Raw genomic sequence first — 21,728 nt, forward strand, 5'->3', positions numbered from 1 at the left:
AATATATAATTATTATTTTTTATATGAGGGGTGTCATTTCATTCGCAGACTGGTTCAAGATCTTATTTCAACTGTCATCATTTGAATCTTCTGTGGATTTCTCTTTCTCGAAATGCTCTCCCTTGAACTTTACACCCTTTCGCCACCATTATACCCAAGCATTAAATGCTTCTTGCAAACTAATTTGCAAAGACTGCGAAATGCTTCCGTTGTGGCTGTGTGAGCATTGTTGTCGGATGCAAAACATTTGCCTTTCAGAGCTTTCTTCAGATGTGGAAACATGATGAAATGTTACGGGAGTAAGTCTGGTGGGGATGTGGAAGAACCTCTGCTCCTATGGCAGTGATCACTGGCTGCACAATATTATCTTTGGGGGCCTGGCATTGTCTTGATGGAGAAACCACTTCACACTTGGAAGTACTTGACATTTCTCACAAATGGCAAGGTGAAGTTTGAATCTGAGAAGCTCACAGCATGGTGTCTTATTCATAGTTGTTCCACGATGCAGAAAATTTGTAACAAGAATGCCTTTTATGTTAAAAAAGGCACAAGAAACATTTTTCATCTAAACGAGAAGTTCTGACTGAGTGTATAAGGGTCAGTCAGATGGTTAAAAGCATTAAAACATGCATTTCTAAAATAACTAAATTCCATTGGAATATGATTATTAGATAAAACGGTGTCATGTTGCTCGCACATAGGAGGGTCATTGGCCCCTCAGCAGAAAAGAATGTGTCAGATGACTATGTCCTATGCAGAGCAGAACAAGAATAATTTGATTACAGGCTTCATTTGATATATTATGTTTGTTACCTGCCATGCCACAAGTCTTGCAACTGCAAATATATCTTATTATGGATTATTTGTCTGTAATCTTATAGGGGAAGAATAGGCCAAGATTATTTGCTGGGGTTGCAGATTTTGCGCATTATCAATCAGATTGTTACAAGTAATGCCGATGTCACTGGGGATCCAGCAGTAGCTTTATCAAATCCACCTTCACAGAGAGAGCATATCATCTGTTGAACCTATGAAGGATTGGATGAGTGGTGTATCTCATCACTGACAGAGCCTGTAGTGCATTCAGAGAATCGGTATATATAATAAAATGATGGAGTCGTGAGGTCATTATGTAATCCAAGGTTAACTCTATAGTGTGTAGCACGGCAGCGTATATGCTGTAATCAAGGGGAATCTGCTCAGATGAAGTATGTTCTGAAAAGAGCAGATCCCACACATGATTCTGACTTCGAGCTGTCGGTGTACACTGGCAAGAGGTCAGAACGTTCGGCTTGGTGTTCTGAATAGAGCAGAAGATATATGGAAGACGGAGTATCAGACTTCATCCACTTCTTAAGGGAGAAATCGCACACTGGTATTTAAGGATGTCCGGGTATTCGTATTGGTATGGTTATTTCTGGCGCATGGGCTACTTAGGCCATATTGTGCCTATAAACAAGCTGAAGGTCACATGGTGTCTATAAGAACAGTTAGAAATAATTATACAGATGTATTCGTTTTAAAAAACAGAAAAATTCCAGGAGATTTGCATCATTACCTATGAGCTGGTGGAGTGTCAAATGTTCTTGAAGAAAACCGAATGAGGCTTCCGGACTTCAGTGTATAAGGTACATTCAATGGGAATGTGCTTTATTGTGAGAAGAGAGTTGCAATGCGTACACTGCAGAGGATCATTCCCTGTAAGAAGAAAAATATGGGTGAGCTTACTGTGTGCGATTTGTGCTCTGGCCAGGATAACTTCTTCCTTTCTGTTTACACAGAAACTAGAACCCCATAACTGTGGTTAAGATTTTATTTCGTGGAGCTTGTTATGCAGCTGAGCTTTCCATAGAAGTGTCCAATGTTCCTTACATGTATTTCTTATATGGGAGCTATAGTCCATATATGGAAAGTAGTAATCTGGCGATGCTATGTTGGTTGAATGTTTGGCTGCATAGTCTGCTTTTTCATTCCCTTATATCCCAGTGTGGCCTGGGATCCAGCAAAAGATGACTACTTGCTGGTGATCATGGATATGCTTCAGCTAAGTTTTTATAGATTTTATTAAAGAATGCATTGGTGAGAAGGAATTTTGCAAGGCTAAAAGTGAACTCCATGAGTCAGTGTATATTACACTTTTTTGGATGGATAGATGGAGAATATTTTCTAAGGCAAGCTTGATGGCACATAATTCAGCTGTATAACTGCTGCATTCAGTGGGAAGTGAAACAGAGATGGTGTTATAGAGAAAGACAGCTGCAGCACCGACTCCACTCCCAGACTTTGATCCATAAGTATATACATGTGTAAAATTTGGGTAATTTTGTGTGAGAGCAGTATGCAGTTGCTGTATATTGGTATTTACTAGTGAATGTTTTCCCCAGTTTAGGAAGTAGCTGTCACAGGATGGTCTAATAGAAAACCATGGAGGATCTGAACTGTTTGGATCTGTGAGGATTTTGTCCAGGTGTATATTCCAAGTTTGTGATAAAGTCTGCAATCTGATGCCAGTAGGCTGAGCTGCTCTAGTTTTTTTCTGTAGTACATAGTGAACTATGGATCATTAAGTATTGGCCTAATGGGGTGAGTAGGTAGACTTTGAATTTTGGTTGCATAGTTCAGAAGTAACATCTTTCTCCTGAGGCAGAGCGAAGGTTCATGGGCTTCGATATAAAGACTGTACTGGCGATGTTCTATAAGCACCTATAGCAATTCTTAGGGCAGAATGTTGAATAGGGGCAAGACATGCTAGCACACTTTCCCCTAGCAGAATCATACACCGGGGCACCAAAATCGAGGCGAGATCTCATTAGGGCTCTGTACAAGTGAAGTAAGGTGCAACGACCTGCACCCCATGATGTAGAAGAGATAACTCTTAGTAAGTTTATTTTTTCCTGGCAAGCAGTCCTTAGATGTGTAATATATTCTGAGAAGTTCAGTTTATTATCGAAAATCAGACCGAGGAGACGAATGCTATTCACAACCTTGATGGGATGATTTGTTAGGTGTACCTCTGGATCTGGATGCATCTTTTGTTTATTGCAAAAGTGAATGACTCTTGATTTCTGATAGGATAGTCGGTAACCATTGTGTCATCCATAGCTCAATATTATTGAGGTTTGCAGTTGCCTTTCAATAAAGCTCATGTTTTGCGAACTGCTTTGTTTGTTTGTTTGTTTGTTATTTGGTTTTTAGGAGCATTAGCAACTAAGACCATATTGCTCCGGGATATGCGGTGGTCATTCCCTGACCTTACTGCATCCTCCGTATTTGGTGGCGACAGGCTCGAACCCCGGTCTAATCAAGAAGCGTGTGCTACGCACTGCTGCTCCTTCCCACCTGGCTACGGAGGCACCTTTGCGAACTGCAAGAGACAGTCAGATCATTGGCATAAAGGTATGAATTTACAGCGTTGAGAATATTTTTGGTCATCTGATTTGTTGTTGGTTTGTTGTTTATTGGCACAAGGCTGCTAGGGCCATATTGTGCCTAATTCAATTTACTGCTGCAGTTTAAACATTAAAATCTGTTTAATAATCGTGTCTGCTTCAAGAATGCAAAAAACTCAGCTAGATTTACATTGTCTCCAATCAGATGAGATAATGTTAAAGGTTCTTGCAGATTTGAAAGCGATATGAAAATTGTGTTTCAAGCATTAATGTATTGGTTACAATTTAGTAGGATATGCTTCACCATAAGTGCAGTCTGACAATGTGTACAAATACATGAGCAGATAAATATGGGTTCGATGCGTGTGCCCAGTACGCATCCTAGCCAGGATCACCTCCTCTTGCCTATTTGATCTCATGCTTGATGCATGAGCAGATAAATATGGGTTCGATGCGTGTGCCCAATACGCATCCTAGCCAGGATCACCTCCTCTTGCCTATTTGATCTCATGCTTGATGCCCACAACTAAGGTTCCCATTTGAATTGCAGCAGCTTATTACCACCTGAGCCTGCCAGATCTGCAACCATTGTTCTTCACTGATATTTTTCAGTCTGTATAAGGGACTTGGTAGTTAAGAGAGCACACAGTGGTTGGATGGTTAGCGGCTTAATCTACATGTTCATTTCCTTTGATGCCTACATGACCTGGTATCCAACAGAAAGTGACTGATTGGTTAGTAGCATGTAACACAATTATCTGTGATCTGATTTGCTTCAATATGGGGTGGATTGGCTTGGATGAATTTTTTAATGCTGTTATTGCACTCAGAGTCAGAATAGATCATTGTTTGCTTATAGGACAGATCAGTTACGTGATCTACAGCTATCTTTATAGCAAAAAGTTCGGCAATATAGACACTGCATTCCTTCGGAAGGAACACAGAACTAGAAAAGATACTGGAAACTGCCACTGCACCTACTGTTATACTTGTTTTTGAACCATAGGTATATATATGAAAATACTAAGAATTTTTAGCTACATGAGCAGCATGGAGTTTCCTGATGGTGGGATCTGCTACCTGTTTTTTCCCCCATTGTTGGAAAGAGAAATCACAGACTGGTATATAACTAGACTATGGAGGTTCATAAGTGTTTGTCCTGAAAGATATTATCTATATGTAAGTTCCAGCATTCTATGAACAATTGGCATGTGTTCATTAGGTTTGATGTGATGAAAGGTGGTCCATTGGGGCTCAAATAAGTATGGCCAGATAGGATGAAAGGGAAGGCTCCGTATTTTTGTTGCATAGTTGAGTAGCAACATTTTCCTCTGAAGATGGAGTGGAGGTTCGTGTGCCTCTCTATATAGACTCTGTACAGGGGATGTTCTGAATACTCCTAAAGCAGTTCTAACGCATGACTTTGCATAACCTTCCTGCTTATGCAAGGTCATGCGACAAATGGAAAACTGAAAATAAAATTGTGAAATATAAGATTGAAAACAAAGTAAGTTTTCAAGAAGCAAGGAAAGTAATTGCTCCCAGTATGACTAAGCGTACATATGCCTGTATTTCGCAAAAGTATCAATCAGGGGCCACCCAAACTGATGTTACAGTCCCTTCAAACACTTCAATCTCTGACTGGGTTCGGGCTATTCTCTCTGAGCAACAGTCCAATATCCCTAAGCAGTTGAACCAGGCAAATAATACTGCACTTACGGTACCAGCAACATCTCCTTCTCCTCTTCCAGTGATTGCTTCTACATCGAATAATCGAAGCTCACATTTAAAAAAGAATATCCAAGAAACATCTATGGATACACTCGACTCATCCAGACAAGAAGAACCTATCTTAGAAATATATGCGGAAGAAGAAATGGATGCCAGTCGACCATTCTTCTCCAAAAAAGACAAACCAAAGCCTGAACGTCACAAGCCAGTCACATTAAAAAAACAGTCAGATACAGCTTCTTCTACTAAACACCAGTAATGCCTTATATTCTACAATGGAATTGCAAAGGATTTCTTGCCTTTTTGAATCCTTAATGATATTCAAGTCTTAATTAACCACTACTCTCCAGTTGGTTTCTGTCTACAGGAAACCTATCTAACTCCTCAAATTTCCACCAACATAAAGAACTATGCCATCTATCGACAAGATCGTAATACTTCAAATGCTGCCCGTGGAGGCGTGGCCATCTTCGTCAGCTCAAAGATCCCGGCCAAACAGATTGTTCTGCCAACTGGTATTGAAGTTGTTACTGTATGTTTGATAATCCAGATTGCGTTAACACTAGCATCAGTCTATCTCCCACGAAGTCATACCTTCTCTTACCAATATCTTGAAAACCTGCTAATGCAATTACCACCCCGTCTGGCTGTCTGTCTGTTGGGTGATTTCAATGGCCACCACCCCTTATGGGATCAACAAAATTAGATACACATGGCCACCTAATTGAAACTTTTCTAGATAAGCAAAATCTTACTGTTTTTAATACTGGTGCACCCACTCACATACAGTTACCAACTGGACAAACTTTGCAATCGATCTATCAATATGTTCCCCGATTCTGTTTCCGATCATAGAATGGTCTGTTAGAGATGACCCCTTGGACAGTGATCATTTTCCGATTATTTGTGATCTCCTCACTGCACAACCACTATTAGTCAAACCCTGCAGGAAATGGAAGCCAATTGGGTCAAATTTCAATCTTTTGTCACCCTGGATGAGCAGTATATACGAACAGAGTCGATAGATGAAGCCACGGATTACATCACTTCACACCTACTATCTGCAGCTAAATGTTCAATTCCATTGTTCCATTGTCGAATCCCCGGTTATGACGGCACCTTAACTATTGGTGGAATGAAGACTGCATAAAAGCAAAGAAGTTAAAAAATAAAGCATGGAATTTATTTCGTAGATCACCAACCACGGCTAATCTTATCAATTACAAGAAGCTAAGAGCGAAAGCATGTCTCATTCAAAGGCAAGCCAAGAAGAAGTCTTGGATTTGGTTTGCATCTACCATAAACAGAAACACTAACTCCAGGTTAATATAGAAGAAAATCAGGCAGATTTCCGGAAAATTCCCAACAACCCATTCACCAATTCTTTTGTGGAATGGGCAGGAACTCTCTGCTCCTGAGGACATAGCAAATGCTTTGCTCAAAACCTTTGCTGAAGTTTCAGCAGCCTCAACTTATTTTGCAGATTTTCAGAAAATAAAGACCAAGACTGAACAATGAGCCATCAACTTTTGAACCTCAGTTTTCCTTCCGTATAACCAGCCTCTTCAATATCATGAACTTCTACATGCCATTAAAACAACATGCAATGGTGCCGATGGGCCAGACAGAATATCTTATATCATGTAACAAAACCTTAGTGACCAAAATTTACAAATACTGCCGGTCTACTATAACCGAATATTTATGAAAACATTTATCCCAGCTCTTGGCATTGCGCCTCCGTAGCCAGGTGGGAAGGAGCAGCAGTGCGTAGCACACACTTCTTGATTAGACCGGGGTTCGAGCCCGTCACCACCAAACACGGAGGGATGCGGAAAGGTCAAGGGAATGACCACCGCATATTCCTGGAGCAATATGGCCTTAGTTGCTAATGCTCCTAAAAACCAAATAACAACAATAACAGCTCTTGGCATTATGCCACAGTTCTTGCCTTTTTAAAACCTGGAAAAGACCCTACCAGGCCATACAATTACAGACCAATTTTCCTCTCCAGTTGCCTCTGTAGATTACTCGAAAAAATTATTCATAATCGACTTGTTTGGATCATCGAAATACAACACCTAATGAGTAATGATCAGCATGGCTTTCGTAAGAACAGGTTCTCCTTAGATCTCATGATCAAGGCAGAGTCTGCAATGCCTTCGTAAAAAATGAACATCTCGTTTTGGTTTCCATAGACATAAAGAAGGCATTTGACACTACCAGGCACCATGGCATTCTCAGCAACCATCAGGAACTTTCTCCAGAATCATTCATTCCAAGTTCGATACCACAACTCGCTTTCTATGACGTTTTTACAGGAAGAAGGAGTGTCACAAGGTTCTGTATTGAGTGCAACTCTCTTTGCCTTTAAAATTGATTCTATCACAAAAGAACTTCCAAATACATTCGAGACCTATCTTTATGTGGATGATCTCTCCATTTCTTGCCACTCTCAGAATATGAGATCCATTGAACGGCAATTGCAGATATCCTTGAATAAGGTCCAAAGGTGGGCAGGACTCAATGGCTATCGTCTGTGTCAGCAGAAAACTGTTGCAATCCACTTTTGTAATCAATGAAAAATGCATACAGATCCTGAACTTCAGATGTCAAATTTTACCATTCCAGTGATCAACAATATCAGATTCTTGGGATTAATCCTTGACAGAAAATTAAATTTTTTTGAGTACATTAAATCGGTGTGTAATTCCTGCCTAAAAAAACTGAACATACTCAGAGCTTTATCTGCAATGTCTTGGGGAGCAGACCATACATCTTTACTTCTCTTATATAGAGCATTGATCAGATCCCGTTAGGATTATGGTGCTCCAATCTACGATTCTGCCCGAAAGAGTACACTACGCTGGTTGGACCCTATACAGCATAGTGCATTGCGGATTCCCCTTGGTGCATTCAGGACATCTCCTACCCATAGTTTATATATTGAAGCACATGCGCCCCCTCTTTGTCTCTGCAGGAAAACACTGCTTCTTAAGTATACAGCCCAGATACAAAGTTGCTGTAGCATCCTATTGAGCCATACCTCATTAATCCACCACTGCAAAATCTCTATAGAAATAAACCCAGTAAAATAAGACCAGCAGGCTTACACCTAATTGAAATAACTCACAGTTGGAATGTTCCTAATGTCAACAGGCTACAAATAGTGAAATGCTCTCACCCACCTTGGACACTTCCTCCTCAATTAACTTGTGATACTTATCTTCAAAAATGGATAAAGAATCACCTACCGTCACTCAACGTGAAATAACTCCATGCAAGCCATATTCAGAAATATGCTAAGTTATTGCCAATACATACTGATGGTTCCAAATCACATTTAGCTGTTGGAGCGGCAGCAGTATTTCCCATTACAATCATTTCTGCTTCCCTTCCACCTGAGTATAGCGGCTTCTCTGCAGAACTTCATGCAATAAAGTTAGCTTTAGAAAACCTCAATCTCTACCCATCTCTAAAATATGTTGTATACATTGACACTATCTAAGCTCAATTACAGCAATACAAAACTTTTCTTACAAGGTTCAACCCAAGTTAAACCAAATCAGAAGCCTCTTATTAAAAATTGAGGAATGTCATCAATCAGTGACCTTTTGCTGGATCCCAGTCCATTCGGGAATAAAAGGGAATGAACTGGCTGACAAAACTTCCAAAATCCATCAACTTATGATTTAACCTTTGCTCCTATTCCAATCTATGACTATAATCATATCATACAAAGAACATGTCTTGCACAGTGGAAAGAGCTATGGCACACCCAAACCAATAATAAACTTTATCAGTTGAAACAGGATTCACAGCTTTGGCACTCTAGCACCAAAACAGTACGAAGAGAAGAAGTAGTGCTTGCATGAGCACGGATAGGACATACATATCTGACTCACCTTCATCTACTTACAGGAGAGGGATCCTCCTCAATGTCCACACTGTTCCTCACACTTAACAGTTAAACACATTTTCATTGCGCCTCCGTAGCCAGGTGGGAAGGAGCAGCAGTGCGTAGCACACGCTTCTTGATTAGACCGGGGTTCGAGCCCGTCACCACCAAATACGGAGGATGCGGAAAGGTCAAGGAATGACCACCGCATATCCCGGAGCAATATGGCCTTAGTTGCTAATGCTCCTAAAAACCAAACAACAACAACAACAACATTTTCATTGACTGCCCTCACTATGATCAGGACGGAATTTTCCATTTTTATCATTTTCTTATGAATAGGCGCACTATAGCCCCAGTAGCTCGTGTGCCATTAAACCCCCATCACACACACATGCCCCACTGCATACACTTATTAAAATCTGCTGAACTACATGACTACTCTTGTCGCCACGTAGCCGCTAGGATTTTCTAGCAAAAATTCACTCAGTTACATTGTGGAGTGCATGTGTATTTAGCTTACTTAATAGTAATAACTGGACAGTACTTATATGTTAATTTAATACTCTTTGATTTAAAATGAATACTATGAAAAAGAGCGAAACGTATCATTTTCATCAAGAGTGGGAACTAGAATAATTTTTTTGTAATGATAAAAGAAAAATGTTGTTGTTTGATTTACAACGCTTCCTTGGCTATACCCAAAAAAGGGAATTTAGAAAGGTACTTCAACGCACTTCATGGTAAATACCAGTCAAATTTTCTGCCTAATAGCGATCTTAGAAAAAATAAATTAAAAGAATTTAAATCCAGATTATTCACACAACAAATTTCTTCTTGACACCTAATTTACAATCAAAAGCAGTAACTGTAGCATAATTTAAAGGGAGTTGTCTTCTTGCAAACCATTATCTGATGGTGAATTCATCAAAGACGCATTTTTAGAAATAACAGATTCACTTTTTGAAAATTTTAAGAACAAAAATGAAATTAAAAGTGCTCTTCAAGATCTTCAATTATCTCGAAAGACTGTGACGCGATGCATCGAAAAAAATGAGTAAAAATGTGAGCGAACAGTTCATATTGATAATTGTGTATCCTTTTCTGTACAACTTACAGACGTCAGTGGTACAGCTCAATTGGCGCCTCCGTAGCCAGGTGGGAAGGAGCAGCAGGGCGTAGCACACGCTTCTTGATTAAACCGGGGTTCGAGCCCGTCACCACCAAATACGGAGGATGCGGAAAGGTCAGGGAATGACCACCGCATAACCCGGAGCAATATGGCCTTAGTTCTAATGCTCCTTAAAAAAAAAAACCAAAACAACAGCTCAATTGCTCATTTTTGTTCTTATGGTTTTTGATGATTCTGCCACTAGAGAAGAACTGCTGGGTATAGTTTCGTTAAAAGAAAGAACTAGAGGTCTTGATATATTTAACACATGCAAAAATTTTATTGAAAAAAAAATTAAATTAACCCTATTTAATCTTGTATCAATAACAACAGATGGAGCTAAAGCAATGGTGGGGCATCTTAACGGATTCATCGCATTGTGCTAAAAGGATGATGAATTCCCAGATTTTTTGAGTTACCACTGTATCATCCACCAACAAGTGTTAGCCAGCAAAAGATTAAATACTAAAAGCATTATGGACATAGCTTTCAAAATCGTGAATTCCATCAGAGGACAATCTCTTCAAAGGAGACTTTTCAAAATGCAACTGTATGAAAATGAACCAGATCTGATATTACACACAGATGTGAGGTGGCTGAATCGAAGTAAGTTTCTGCAGAGATTTCGAAATTTGCTGAATGAAATTAAAAAAATATGTTGATCAAAGGGGGAGATGATGATCAGCAGCTACAAGGTACGGACGGAGTGATTGTGTGATCTGGCTTTTTTGGCAGATTTTTGGAATTACAAGGAAAAAATAAAAGTGTGAGTGACGTGACTAGTAGCATTTCATACATATAAATATTAATTTTTGGCAATGGCTAAGGATCTCAAAAAAAAAAAAAAATGCAATCATTTTGCAAATATGCAAGATCAGTTGCCAAAATTATCAAAATTGCAAAATTTATAAACATTTTTCAGTATGTGTTGATTAACTTTTTTAACCATGTGCAATGAAATTCTTGAGATGGTAGATCATGGCACATTTTGAAGGAAAAAAAGTAGATCACATCACAAATTAAGTTTGCCACCCTTGATATACAGGAATTTTGCTAGTAGAGAAAAAGAGGTGATTATCCCTTTGTATAAGGCAATGGTCAGGCCATGCCTTGAGTATTGCATACTGGTCTGGAGACCTCATTTTAGGAAGGATGTTGAGTTGCTTGAGCATATACAGAGAGGGGCAACAAGATTGGTGAGGGAAACGAAGGGATCCTCTTACCAAGAGAGAGACTAAAGTTCTGCAAATTGAAGCGGCTGGAGACTAGGCACCTGAGAGGATCTGACTGAGGTATATAAGGCCTTGAATGTATTAAGCACTCTGCTGAATTCTGATGGGATTCTTCTGCTTGCTCAGATTACAAACCCAAGGGGGGCATAAATTCAAATTGAGCAAAGTCAGTTGTAGAATAGATGTGTGGAAATTTGTATTTAGCCAGCGGGTGGTTAATTGCTGGAACAAACTTCCATCTGTTGTGGAAGTTGATAGCTTAAATAAATTCAAGGAGGAACTGGACAAACGTTTAGAAGGAATGTTTGTGTGAAATTTTTTTTTTTTTTTTGCTTGCCGTCTTGCATCACATGCCTCTATTACTATTACTACAACGCTGATGAAACAGAACTTTCTTATAACTTGACACCTGACAATACATTTAAATTCAAAAGGGAAAAATGTGTTGTTGGAAAAAAATCAAAAGCTTGCTTGACAGTGTTTGTATGTGCAAATATGACAGGAACTGATAAAAAAAAAAAAAAGCTGTTTGTTATCGGAAAATCGTTAAACCTTGGAGTTTAAAAAACATAAGGAAACTTCTGTAGATTACACTGCAAACAAGAAAGCTTGGATGACTTCGGATAATTTTTGGGAATACGCAAATGATTGGAATAAGGACCTATTCAAAAAGAAGAAAAATATTTTATTGTTAGTTGATAACTATCCTGCCCATACCCAGATTCAAAATTTATCCAACATTAAGCTAGTGTTTTTGCCTCCCAATGTGATGTCAATTTTACAACCACTGGACATAGGTGTAAACAAGAGTTTGAAAGGATTTTATAAAAGATTTCTAGATCTACCTCTGATCAGTGAAAGAGATCAGAAACTTGCTGAGTCTATATCAGTATTGGATGCTATAAATTTATTGAATGACGCGTGGAACAACATTACTTTGACAACCATATTGAATTGTTCAATAAATCAAAATTAAATTCAAATGAAATTTCAATTGTAGATGAAGAAGATGGAAACGAAGTAAACAACTTGCCATTATCCGAATGGTTGCTACGTAACAACATTGTAGATTTTAATAGAGATAACTTCGATGAATTTGTACGAGGCGATGACAACTTATTAACTAGTGGTCTTCCTACAGAGAGTGACATTGTAGTTGCTGTGTTAACAAAGACGATAACGATGATGGTAAAGACGATGATTGTGTGATGATGATGATATGATGACAATTGAAAGTGAATCAAAATCAGTGCTGAAAATCCACAAGCTCAAGGTGCAATGGACACATTAGTCCAGTGGTCTCAAACTGGCAGCCCACGGGCCGCATCCGCTCTCCCCCCCCCCCCCAAAAAAAAAACAATTTTACACTGCCCGCAAATACATTTCAGTTATGTATTTGTTGTAAATATGGTTCTTATATTCACTCTCATTTTGTTAAAAAAAAATTCCGGCCCGTCAGCTGCTTTCAGATCATGCATTCGGACCACATGCAATTTGAGTTTGAGACCACTGCATTAGTCAATTTTTTTGAAGTAACTGAGGCAAGTAATGAGACTTTTAACACATTGAGTGTTTTAAGGGGAAACGTAAGAAATGTCAAAGTGAAATCTTTAAAACAAACATCAATTTTAAGATTCATAAATAAAGACTAATTGAAATTGTGTTTATTAAAGAGTTTTTTTTTTTTTTTTAATTACAGAGAAATAAATTGTGTTTAATATTAAATGTATTATAGTTTATACAAGCATATTAATACAAATAATATGTAGGTATATACTTATATTATTTTTTTTCTCTCTAATATCTCTTTTGTTTTTTGAATCTATCTTTTTATCAAGTTATTGAGAATTTAAAAAAAAAATTGGAGGTAGATTTAACTCATCACTGATATAAAATGTTCATTGTTTACCAGCTCCAGGGGTTTCCCCATCTCCGTTATCAGTGATATAGCGAGTAACTGTTATAACGAGGAAATTTTGTTGGTCCCTTGATGCTCGTTGTAACCAAGTTTGACTGTACTTTTATTAATATATTTCAGAATTATGTAAATTTTTAATATTCTAATACAATAGTTTCTATTGCAATTTGTAATAGCTATAATTACATTTATATTGTATTAATTTTAAATTATATACTTCTGTTTCAAAATAGATGTTTATTCCTAATCTCACTGCCAATACTTTGTATGAAGTAAAAGTTCGAGGAGCTACAAGAAGTATAGCAGAACAAACCAAGTTGTATAAGGGACAGTTTTCTGAACCTAGGAAGGTATTACTCCAAAGTAAGTGTAATGTGTTGATTTTTGTTTCTTATAAAATGAAATAAATTCACTGTAATTATATGCAAGTCATTATTATTTACATTGTTTGGTCACCCAAAAAAAACAAAGGGGAAAAAAAAATTAAATATGGGATCATCATAGCACAGTTTTGGAATTTGTGATCTTTTTTTCTGAATAGTGAATTGTGATTTATCTTCTAATGCAAGGATATTTTTTGCACCTTGGCATCCTTGTTCCTACTGGTTCCCAAAATTCCCATTTCAGTTTTCCTTAATAGTCACTTATTAAAATTCTTGTAAATACATAACTGTTTAAATATAGAGCTATTCTATATAGTCACTGGAGAAATTTAATTTGGCAGTACCCGTGCCACTCCTCTAAGATATATAGCACACAAAATATTTATTGCCTGCTCACATTTAGTGTGAGGATAACGGCTGTAACATTTCACAACTATTGACTTGAGTAACTTTGAGTAACTTGGGTCCTTGAGGTTGTCACAGACATTCTCTCAGATATGCCAGACAAGCTGTACTTGCTACCTGGGAGTCTAAAACGCCGATGGAACTGATATTCGGATGACACTCAAGTCAAGTGACCCAATTTTGGTGAAGTCCGGACGGTCTGTGACTGTTAGTAATCCTGGGTATAACCCTCATACACAAACACACTGTGGGCGACCACCCAGGTGTGAACCAACATAAGCAGGGGTCAAGTCGTGGTGCCCACACCACATGCAGGAATGCCGCCCCTCTGTGTTACCAGGCAATACTGGGTGGTAGGTGACTCTCATCAACCGGTGAAGTACCACCACTTTGCTTATTGGAGGCTTGAAGTGGTGGAACCCATGTTTAGTCTCTAGTGCTAAGTTCTGGTCAACCCTTCTCCATCTCTTCCATCATGCAATATGACTGATGACTTTTGAAGCTGGCCGCTAGTTAGTACACTGGACCAAACCTATTGGTAACAATCTAGGAGGATTCTGGATCAGCTAGTGTATAATCTTGCTACTTCTACTCTGCTAGTTGGTGACTGGAGGGAGAATGAGTAGTGTGTATGCAGGGAGCATTGTCGAGGCCACGTTATGTCAAGGATCTTGGTATATTCTTACCATGTGTATGCCCTATCCAAAAATTTCATTACTTCATACAGCATGTTCCCCCTCACTTTTTCTTACTATTGAATACACCATGAATTGTCAAACTAATAGAGTAAACTTATCTGTGAAAAAAATCTAAACCTCCTAAACACTTCCTAATTCATTTCACAAATATACTTGGTCTCAGTTCTATTCTGAGTGATGTCTATTTCCACTTGCAGTCTGCCAAATCCCATCTACCTTTTCTGACAGAGCCTCAGTTATTGGTTGATTCAACTACTGCTCATCTCAGTTCCTCAAATTATTCGCTGTACGATTCCTTTCGCCTCAAAGGTGGTGTATATGTGTGTTCCAATATTCACTCTCAGAGATTGGTAATTTGGAATATCCTTTTTTTTTGATCTTCTCTGGCTTAAAATCTCTCTACCTCATTCTGTGAAATTCGTTTTCCCAATTCCACTAATCACTTGGAGCTCTTTGACTTCCTCTCTTTGCAATTTGACTTTCTTCAGTCCAACTTTCCTAACAGTGAGGTAATTTTCCAACTTTCAGTCCAACTTTCCTAACAGTGAGGTGGTTTTAATGTTCACAACTCCAGCTGGTCGAGATGCTGTGGCTTTTGCAATTACTAATGACCTCGCACAGATTGTTCATATACCTACAAGAATACCGGACAATCCTAACCATACGACCAACATGCTTGATTTTTTTTTCCTCACAAAAAACCCTTCTGGGTTCATGGTCGAAGTGAGTGGTCCTTTAGGCACCTCAGATCACAACTTGGTGATTGTCTCTTCTCCAATGGAGCCTTTTTTTTCTCATGGCTATTCCCAACCTTGTATTGTTTGGCATTTCTTTTCCTTGGTCGGATTACTGTTTCAAAATTTTTGATGTCAGCATTTGCTCAGATCGTGTCAATGAAATTATTCTTGTAGGAATGCAATCCTTTATTCCACACTCCATTTTAAAATCTCATCCTTAATCCTTGGTTTTCCAATAAATGTGCTAAGGCTGTTCAAGAGAAGAACATTGCATATCGTAATTGGCTTGTTTCCAAATCTTCAGATTCATTTTCTGCCTACACCAAAGCTCGCAACAATTGTAAAGCAGTTATTAATCAGTCCAAACTAGATTTTGAGGTTAAGAGTAGAAAACGTGCTTCTTGCCCTAATTGTAGCCGAGCATTTTGGTCTCTTGCCAATGCTATTGGCCACAACTTTTGCCCATCTCTGCTCCCACCTCTGTCAAAACCAGATGGTTCTGTTGTCACTTCAGCCAAGAATAAAGTTGACCTGCTAGCATCCCATTTTTCTTCCAACTCAAGTATCAATGATCTTGGTAAAACACCTCCCACCATTCCCAACACGTTCCAGAGTGACAATGCCTCCTGTGGTCTTCCGTCAAAAGGATGTCAGAAGGATTTTGATGAATCTTGATGCTAAGAAATCTCCAGATCCTGATCGTATTTCTCCACTTGTTCTCAAAACCTGCACTCTTGAACTTACTCCTGTTCTTTTCCACCTATTTTCACTTTCTTATTCCAAAGATGTTTTTCCTTCTGCTTGGAAATTTACTCATATCCAAGCAGTTCTTAAAAAAGGTGACAAATCCCTCCTATCCAATTATCGTCCCATTGCAATTACTTCTACTCTTTCTAAATTAATGGATAAATCACTTAACTGCCAACTCTTAAACTACCTAGAAACCTTTCATCTGATCAATGATTGCCAGTAAGGATTCTGTCAGTGTCAATCCACTGGTGATATTCTGGCTTATGTTACCCATTTATGGACAAATTCAGTGAAAAAGTTCAATGATGATATTCGGTGAAACACATGCAGTTGCTCTTGACATCTTGAAGGCTTTCGATCGTGTTTGGCAAAAAGGTCTTCTAAACAAGCTTCCATCTTATGGTTTGCGAACTTTTTTTTGTAATTGGTTATCAAGTTTTCTCTTCGATCACTCACTAAGGGTGATGGTAGATGGCTCTCTGTCGTCTAACGTCTCCACTAATGCTGGTGTTCCCCAAGGTTCAGTTCTTTCCCCCACTCTTTTCCTCTTATATATTAATGACCTTCTTCCATTGACTGGAAATTCTATCCATAGTTTTGCCGATGATATCACATTGTTCTCAAACTAGATTTTGAGGTTAAGAGTAGAAAATTCGGGAATGCCAGAGGTATTCTTGTAACAACCCCGTTCATCAGGTTATTTGTATTACGACTGGAGCATTTCAAACATCTCCTGTTCAGAGCTTATATGTGAAATCAAATGAACCACTTCTGTTGCTTTGATGTAAGTAGTTTCATCTAATGTACTCTTTAAAACTGAAATCCCTGCCAGACCATCTTGCGTGGACATCCATTTTTGAGGCAAGTTGGGATAAATTTGTACAATGCCCATCAGACTGCCAATCGTCTTTTCGGTATTCACATCCAAGAGCTACTCGGAGAGGTTAACATCATGGTAGACGAGGCTGCCCAAATACCACAGCAAACCCTTCCACCATGGTACGGCCCTGAGTGCCAAATGATTTTTCCTAAATATAGTGATCTTTCTGAGTGATTTTGTTCTGTTTTTTTTACTAATGCCTTTCGTATTATCAGTTATTTGTAAATGGTTCTGTACTTAACAGACTAACTACATTTGAAGTTAGTTAGTGAAACTAACTAACTTCAAATGTAGTTACTTAGTGAAATCAGAGCCAAAAGGAATCTTGGATCTGATATATATCTTCTCTCACATGGGCTGCCGATCTCAAAACCATCTGGAACAAATTTCGGAAAATGAAAGGTAAATACTCATCACACCCTTCATCGATTCTTGAACATAATGGATTTTGTTATGTTTGTTAGGCCTGCAAAACAAAATTTTCAGGCCTAACACTCTCGGGGAGACATTTGTTAAAGTGTCTTCAGAAACATCGTATCCCCAGAGTTCCTGGCCCTCAAACAAAGATCAGAAAAACAGCAACTGGAGCTGTCTTCAAACAGACGTGAGGATTACAATTAACCTTTTACACAATGGGAGCTGAAAGATGCAGTCTCCATATCCAAGGCAAGTGCTGTTGGGTCAGACAACATCCATTATGAGATGACTAAACATCTTTCATCAGAATCACTGGATCTCTTGCTCTGTCTCTCTAATAGAGTTTATATTGAAGTGGAGTTTTCAGACTCGTGGCATATGACAACTGTCCTTGCCTTCCCAAAACCAGGAAATTAGCATTAGCATTAGTAGAGGCATTTGATGCAAGAAAGCAAGCTTATGCAGCATCAGCCAAAAAAAAAAAAAAAAAACCCACTTCCACTTCACCCCTCTGTTCATTCAAAATACCTGTCCAGCTGAGCCTTAAACTTATTTAGGCTATCAACCTCCACTACAAGGGATGGAAGTCTGTTCCACCAACCAACCAACCACCCGCTGGCTAAAGGCAAATTTCCGCACGTCTATCCTACATCTGTCTTTCCTCAATTTGAATTTATGCCCTCTCAGGTGATTTTTCTGAGCTAGAGGAAGAATCCCATCAGCATTGAGCATGCTCAAACCATTCAAGGCTTTGAGCCTTAAATGATTCAAAATTATCTGAAATTACTGTCCTAATCCTCTGACCAGCTGCTTGTGCAAGATCCTGGAAAGAATGGTTAACGCACACCTTATATGGTATTTAGAAGCTAACAACCTCCTTTCCAGGACACAGTGTGGTTTCTGAAGGAATAGATCAACATTCAATCATTTAATCTGACTGGAAACATCTGTTCGTGATGCTTTCCTGAAATGCGAGCACCAGGCGTCATTTTTCTTTGACATGGAAAAAGCATATGACATGTTTTGGAGATGCACAATTTTAAAAGACATAGGGGAGTTATGATCTTAGATGAGACTATGCCTCTTTATTAAAAATTTCCTGTCAAACCGGTCTTTCCAAGTTCATATAGGAACCACTCTCTCTCAGCCCCGGATGGCAAGTGATTATTAGTGTAACAAAGCGATTCAAAGTGAGCTCTATATTGTGGGTGCAAAGTGAATAGTTTTCCTTTGGTTTTAAATACAGTTTTCATTATTCAGTTGTATTGCATAACTTTTTGCACTACAAGAAGTAGGCAGAGTTCCAAAAAGGAAACTCTCCTTTCTGTTTCTTTATTAGTACTATCCAAACTAACTCAGCCACTTGGTTACCCTTGTGGCACTGCTCCTGCCTCCCTGCGTTGGAGCCGGAAACCTGGAAGGAAAAGTTATCTTTCCAGGGATAAAAGGAGCAAAATGATCTCCCCTACAGGACCTAAGGATCCTAACATGGCTACCCATGAGATAGAAGACTATCTCATGCAGTGCCAAACGACAAAAAACTGATACTATTAAGAGAAGAGCTCCAATGCATCGTGTATTGCACTCTACTCAAGAACAGTCTCTAGGTAGTCTCTCGTCTTTTAAAATACAGAAATACCTAGAAAATCTAATAGGGTCACCAAAAACAACCAAGCATCTGAGATCTGGTGATTGCTCGTTGAGGTCTCAGATTAACAACAATCACAATGGCTCCAAAAAAGTTACATCCTTTGGAGGATTATCCATCACTGTTTCCCCTCATGCTACTCTAAACACCTCCCGGGGTGTGATAGCTGAGTGAGTCCTCATAAATCTCTCAGAAAAATGAATTAGAAGACCAGGGAATTGTGCATGTAAAGTGCATATATACTAAACGAGACATTGCTCTAGTTCCGACTCAGAACATAATACTAACATTCGATAGCCCAAAACCTCCAACATCAACCAAAGCAGGGTATCTCAATTTTCAAATAAAACTGTACGTTCCTAACCCAACATGCTGTTTTAAATGTCAAAAATTTGAACATTCCCAAAACATGTGTAGTGGTTTAGCCACTTGTGCTAATTGCAGTTCAGGCGAGCACATTCACTTGGAATGTAAATCAGAGCAGCACAAGTGCTCAAATTGTAATGGCCCACATACTGCCTATTCCAGAGATTGTCCTCTATGGAAAAAGGGAAAAAATAATTCAATTGGTCAAAGCCAAACAAAACCAAGAAGCCAAAAAATCAGTATAGGCTAAATTTAACACACGACCCACTTTTGCTCAAGTAGTTCAAAAGCAAACTGCAGTAATCAGTACTGTGCAAAGAGTATGAACGACTGGTACTCAAACAGAAGTTTTACATTTCCCTCAAACACATCAATGTCAGATGGGGCTCAGTCAATTTTGGCAGCTGTGCCCTTATCTAGTGAACCATCTAAGACAAGCAGGGCTATTAATATACCAATCACTGTTCCCATACTAATAATAACCCACAAAACTCAGAGTGATGATTGTACTAAAACTGACTCAATAGAAATGGAAGGAAACACTGACCATGAAGAACCAGTTCACCACCTCTTCCTAGAGGAAGAGATAGAGACAGAAAGACTGTAAATCTGTTCATCATAAGCCAACAGATCCTCAGACAGAAACCGAGGACTGCACTACATCCAAATAATGATATTTCCTTCAATGGAATATTAGAGGATATTGCAGCACCCTTGATGACATTTGGGATCTTCCTTTTTCAGTATAACCCAGTTGCCTTTTGCCTTCAAGAAAAAAAAAAAAAATCAAATCAAATCAAACCTTCAAGAAACTAACTTAACCACTTCTACTCAGTTAAACATCATGTTACCTACAGAAAAAATAGTTTCTTATATAACCAATTCGGCTCACGGGGGGTATTGCAATTGTAGTCAGCCTCAGTATCCCTTCCCGACCATTAATGCTACAAACAAATCTGGAAGCAGTAGCTGCTTGAATATTCTTTTATTTTGCTCTTACCATTGTCTCTCTAACCCCCCTCCCCAAACCAATCCTTCTCCTACAGTGATTTTGAAATCCTTGTATATCAGCTCCCCCCTTGCATCATGGAGAATTTTAATGCTTATCGGGTGATAAGATACATGATAAATGGGGAAAAAATTAGAAAAGTTTTGATAAATTAAATCTGCCACTGAATATTGGATTACCCACTTATTTTCATCTGCCTTCTGGGTCTAGCTCAGCAGTTGACCTCTCAATATGCTCACCAGCCCTTTTTCCACTGTTTGATCTGTTCATGATAGTTTACTGAGTAGTGACCACTACCCAATAGTCTGTCATATAGAAGCAAATTTATGACCCTGCCATAATCAGGGTCATAAATTTAAATTAAAGACGTTTAATACTAACATTTGATAGCCCCAAACCTCCAACATCAATCAAAGCAGGGTATCTCAATTGTTAAATAAAATTGTACGTTCCTAGAACTTTGCAAAAGCTGATTAGTAAAAATATAGGCAGCTAGCAATCCTAGAAAAAACAGTTGTTTCAAATGTGTCAATAAATGATGCTGTTGATTATATAACAAACCAAATATTGTAGGCCACCAAGAGTTTTCCATAAGTCAGTGAATCAGACAAAAACCCTGGTGGAACAACAAATGCAACCAAGCCAAACGAGAGAAAAATAAAGCCTGGAATAACTTTCGCAAGAATCCCACCACTGTTAATCTAGCCCAGTTTAAAAAAAGCCAGAGCCAATGCTGGGAGCATTCAGCGAGCAAGCAAAAGAGAATCATGGAAACTTTTCGCTTCCACAGTTACGAGTACCACCAAAACACAGTCTGGAAAAATATTAGTAAAATTTATAACAAATATCCTCCTTCACATCTATCAGTACGAAATGTAAATGGTAATGACGTTTCACTCCCTCAGGACATAGCTAACACTCCCGGAGAGTCTTTTTCTCAAACCTCTGCCATATCCTCATACTCTTGGCGCCTCCGTAGCCAGGTGGGAAGGAGCAGCAGCGCATAGCACGCGTTCCTGATTAGACCGGAGTTCAAGCCCGTCACCACCAAATATGGAGGATGCGGAAAGGTCAGGGAATGACCACCACATATCCC

At 38.8% G+C, this 21,728-nt stretch overlaps 1 protein-coding gene across 1 annotated transcript in view; it reads left to right on the forward strand.

Moving 5' to 3' along the window:
• The window catches only part of LOC150076579 (putative receptor-type tyrosine-protein phosphatase mosPTP-1), a 995,686-nt gene that overhangs the window by 698,784 nt on the left and 275,174 nt on the right, over positions 1-21,728 (forward strand). Inside the window, exon 10 of the mRNA XM_090387917.1 lies at positions 13,573-13,702. Coding sequence (XP_090244043.1) covers positions 13,573-13,702 — 130 coding nt within the window. The remainder of the gene's footprint in view (positions 1-13,572; positions 13,703-21,728) is intronic.

The sequence above is a fragment of the Mastigoproctus giganteus genome, chromosome 13, assembly GCF_048544385.1.
Source record: "Mastigoproctus giganteus isolate SK-2022 chromosome 13, ASM4854438v1, whole genome shotgun sequence".
In the NCBI taxonomy this organism is placed as follows: domain Eukaryota; kingdom Metazoa; phylum Arthropoda; class Arachnida; order Uropygi; family Thelyphonidae; genus Mastigoproctus; species Mastigoproctus giganteus.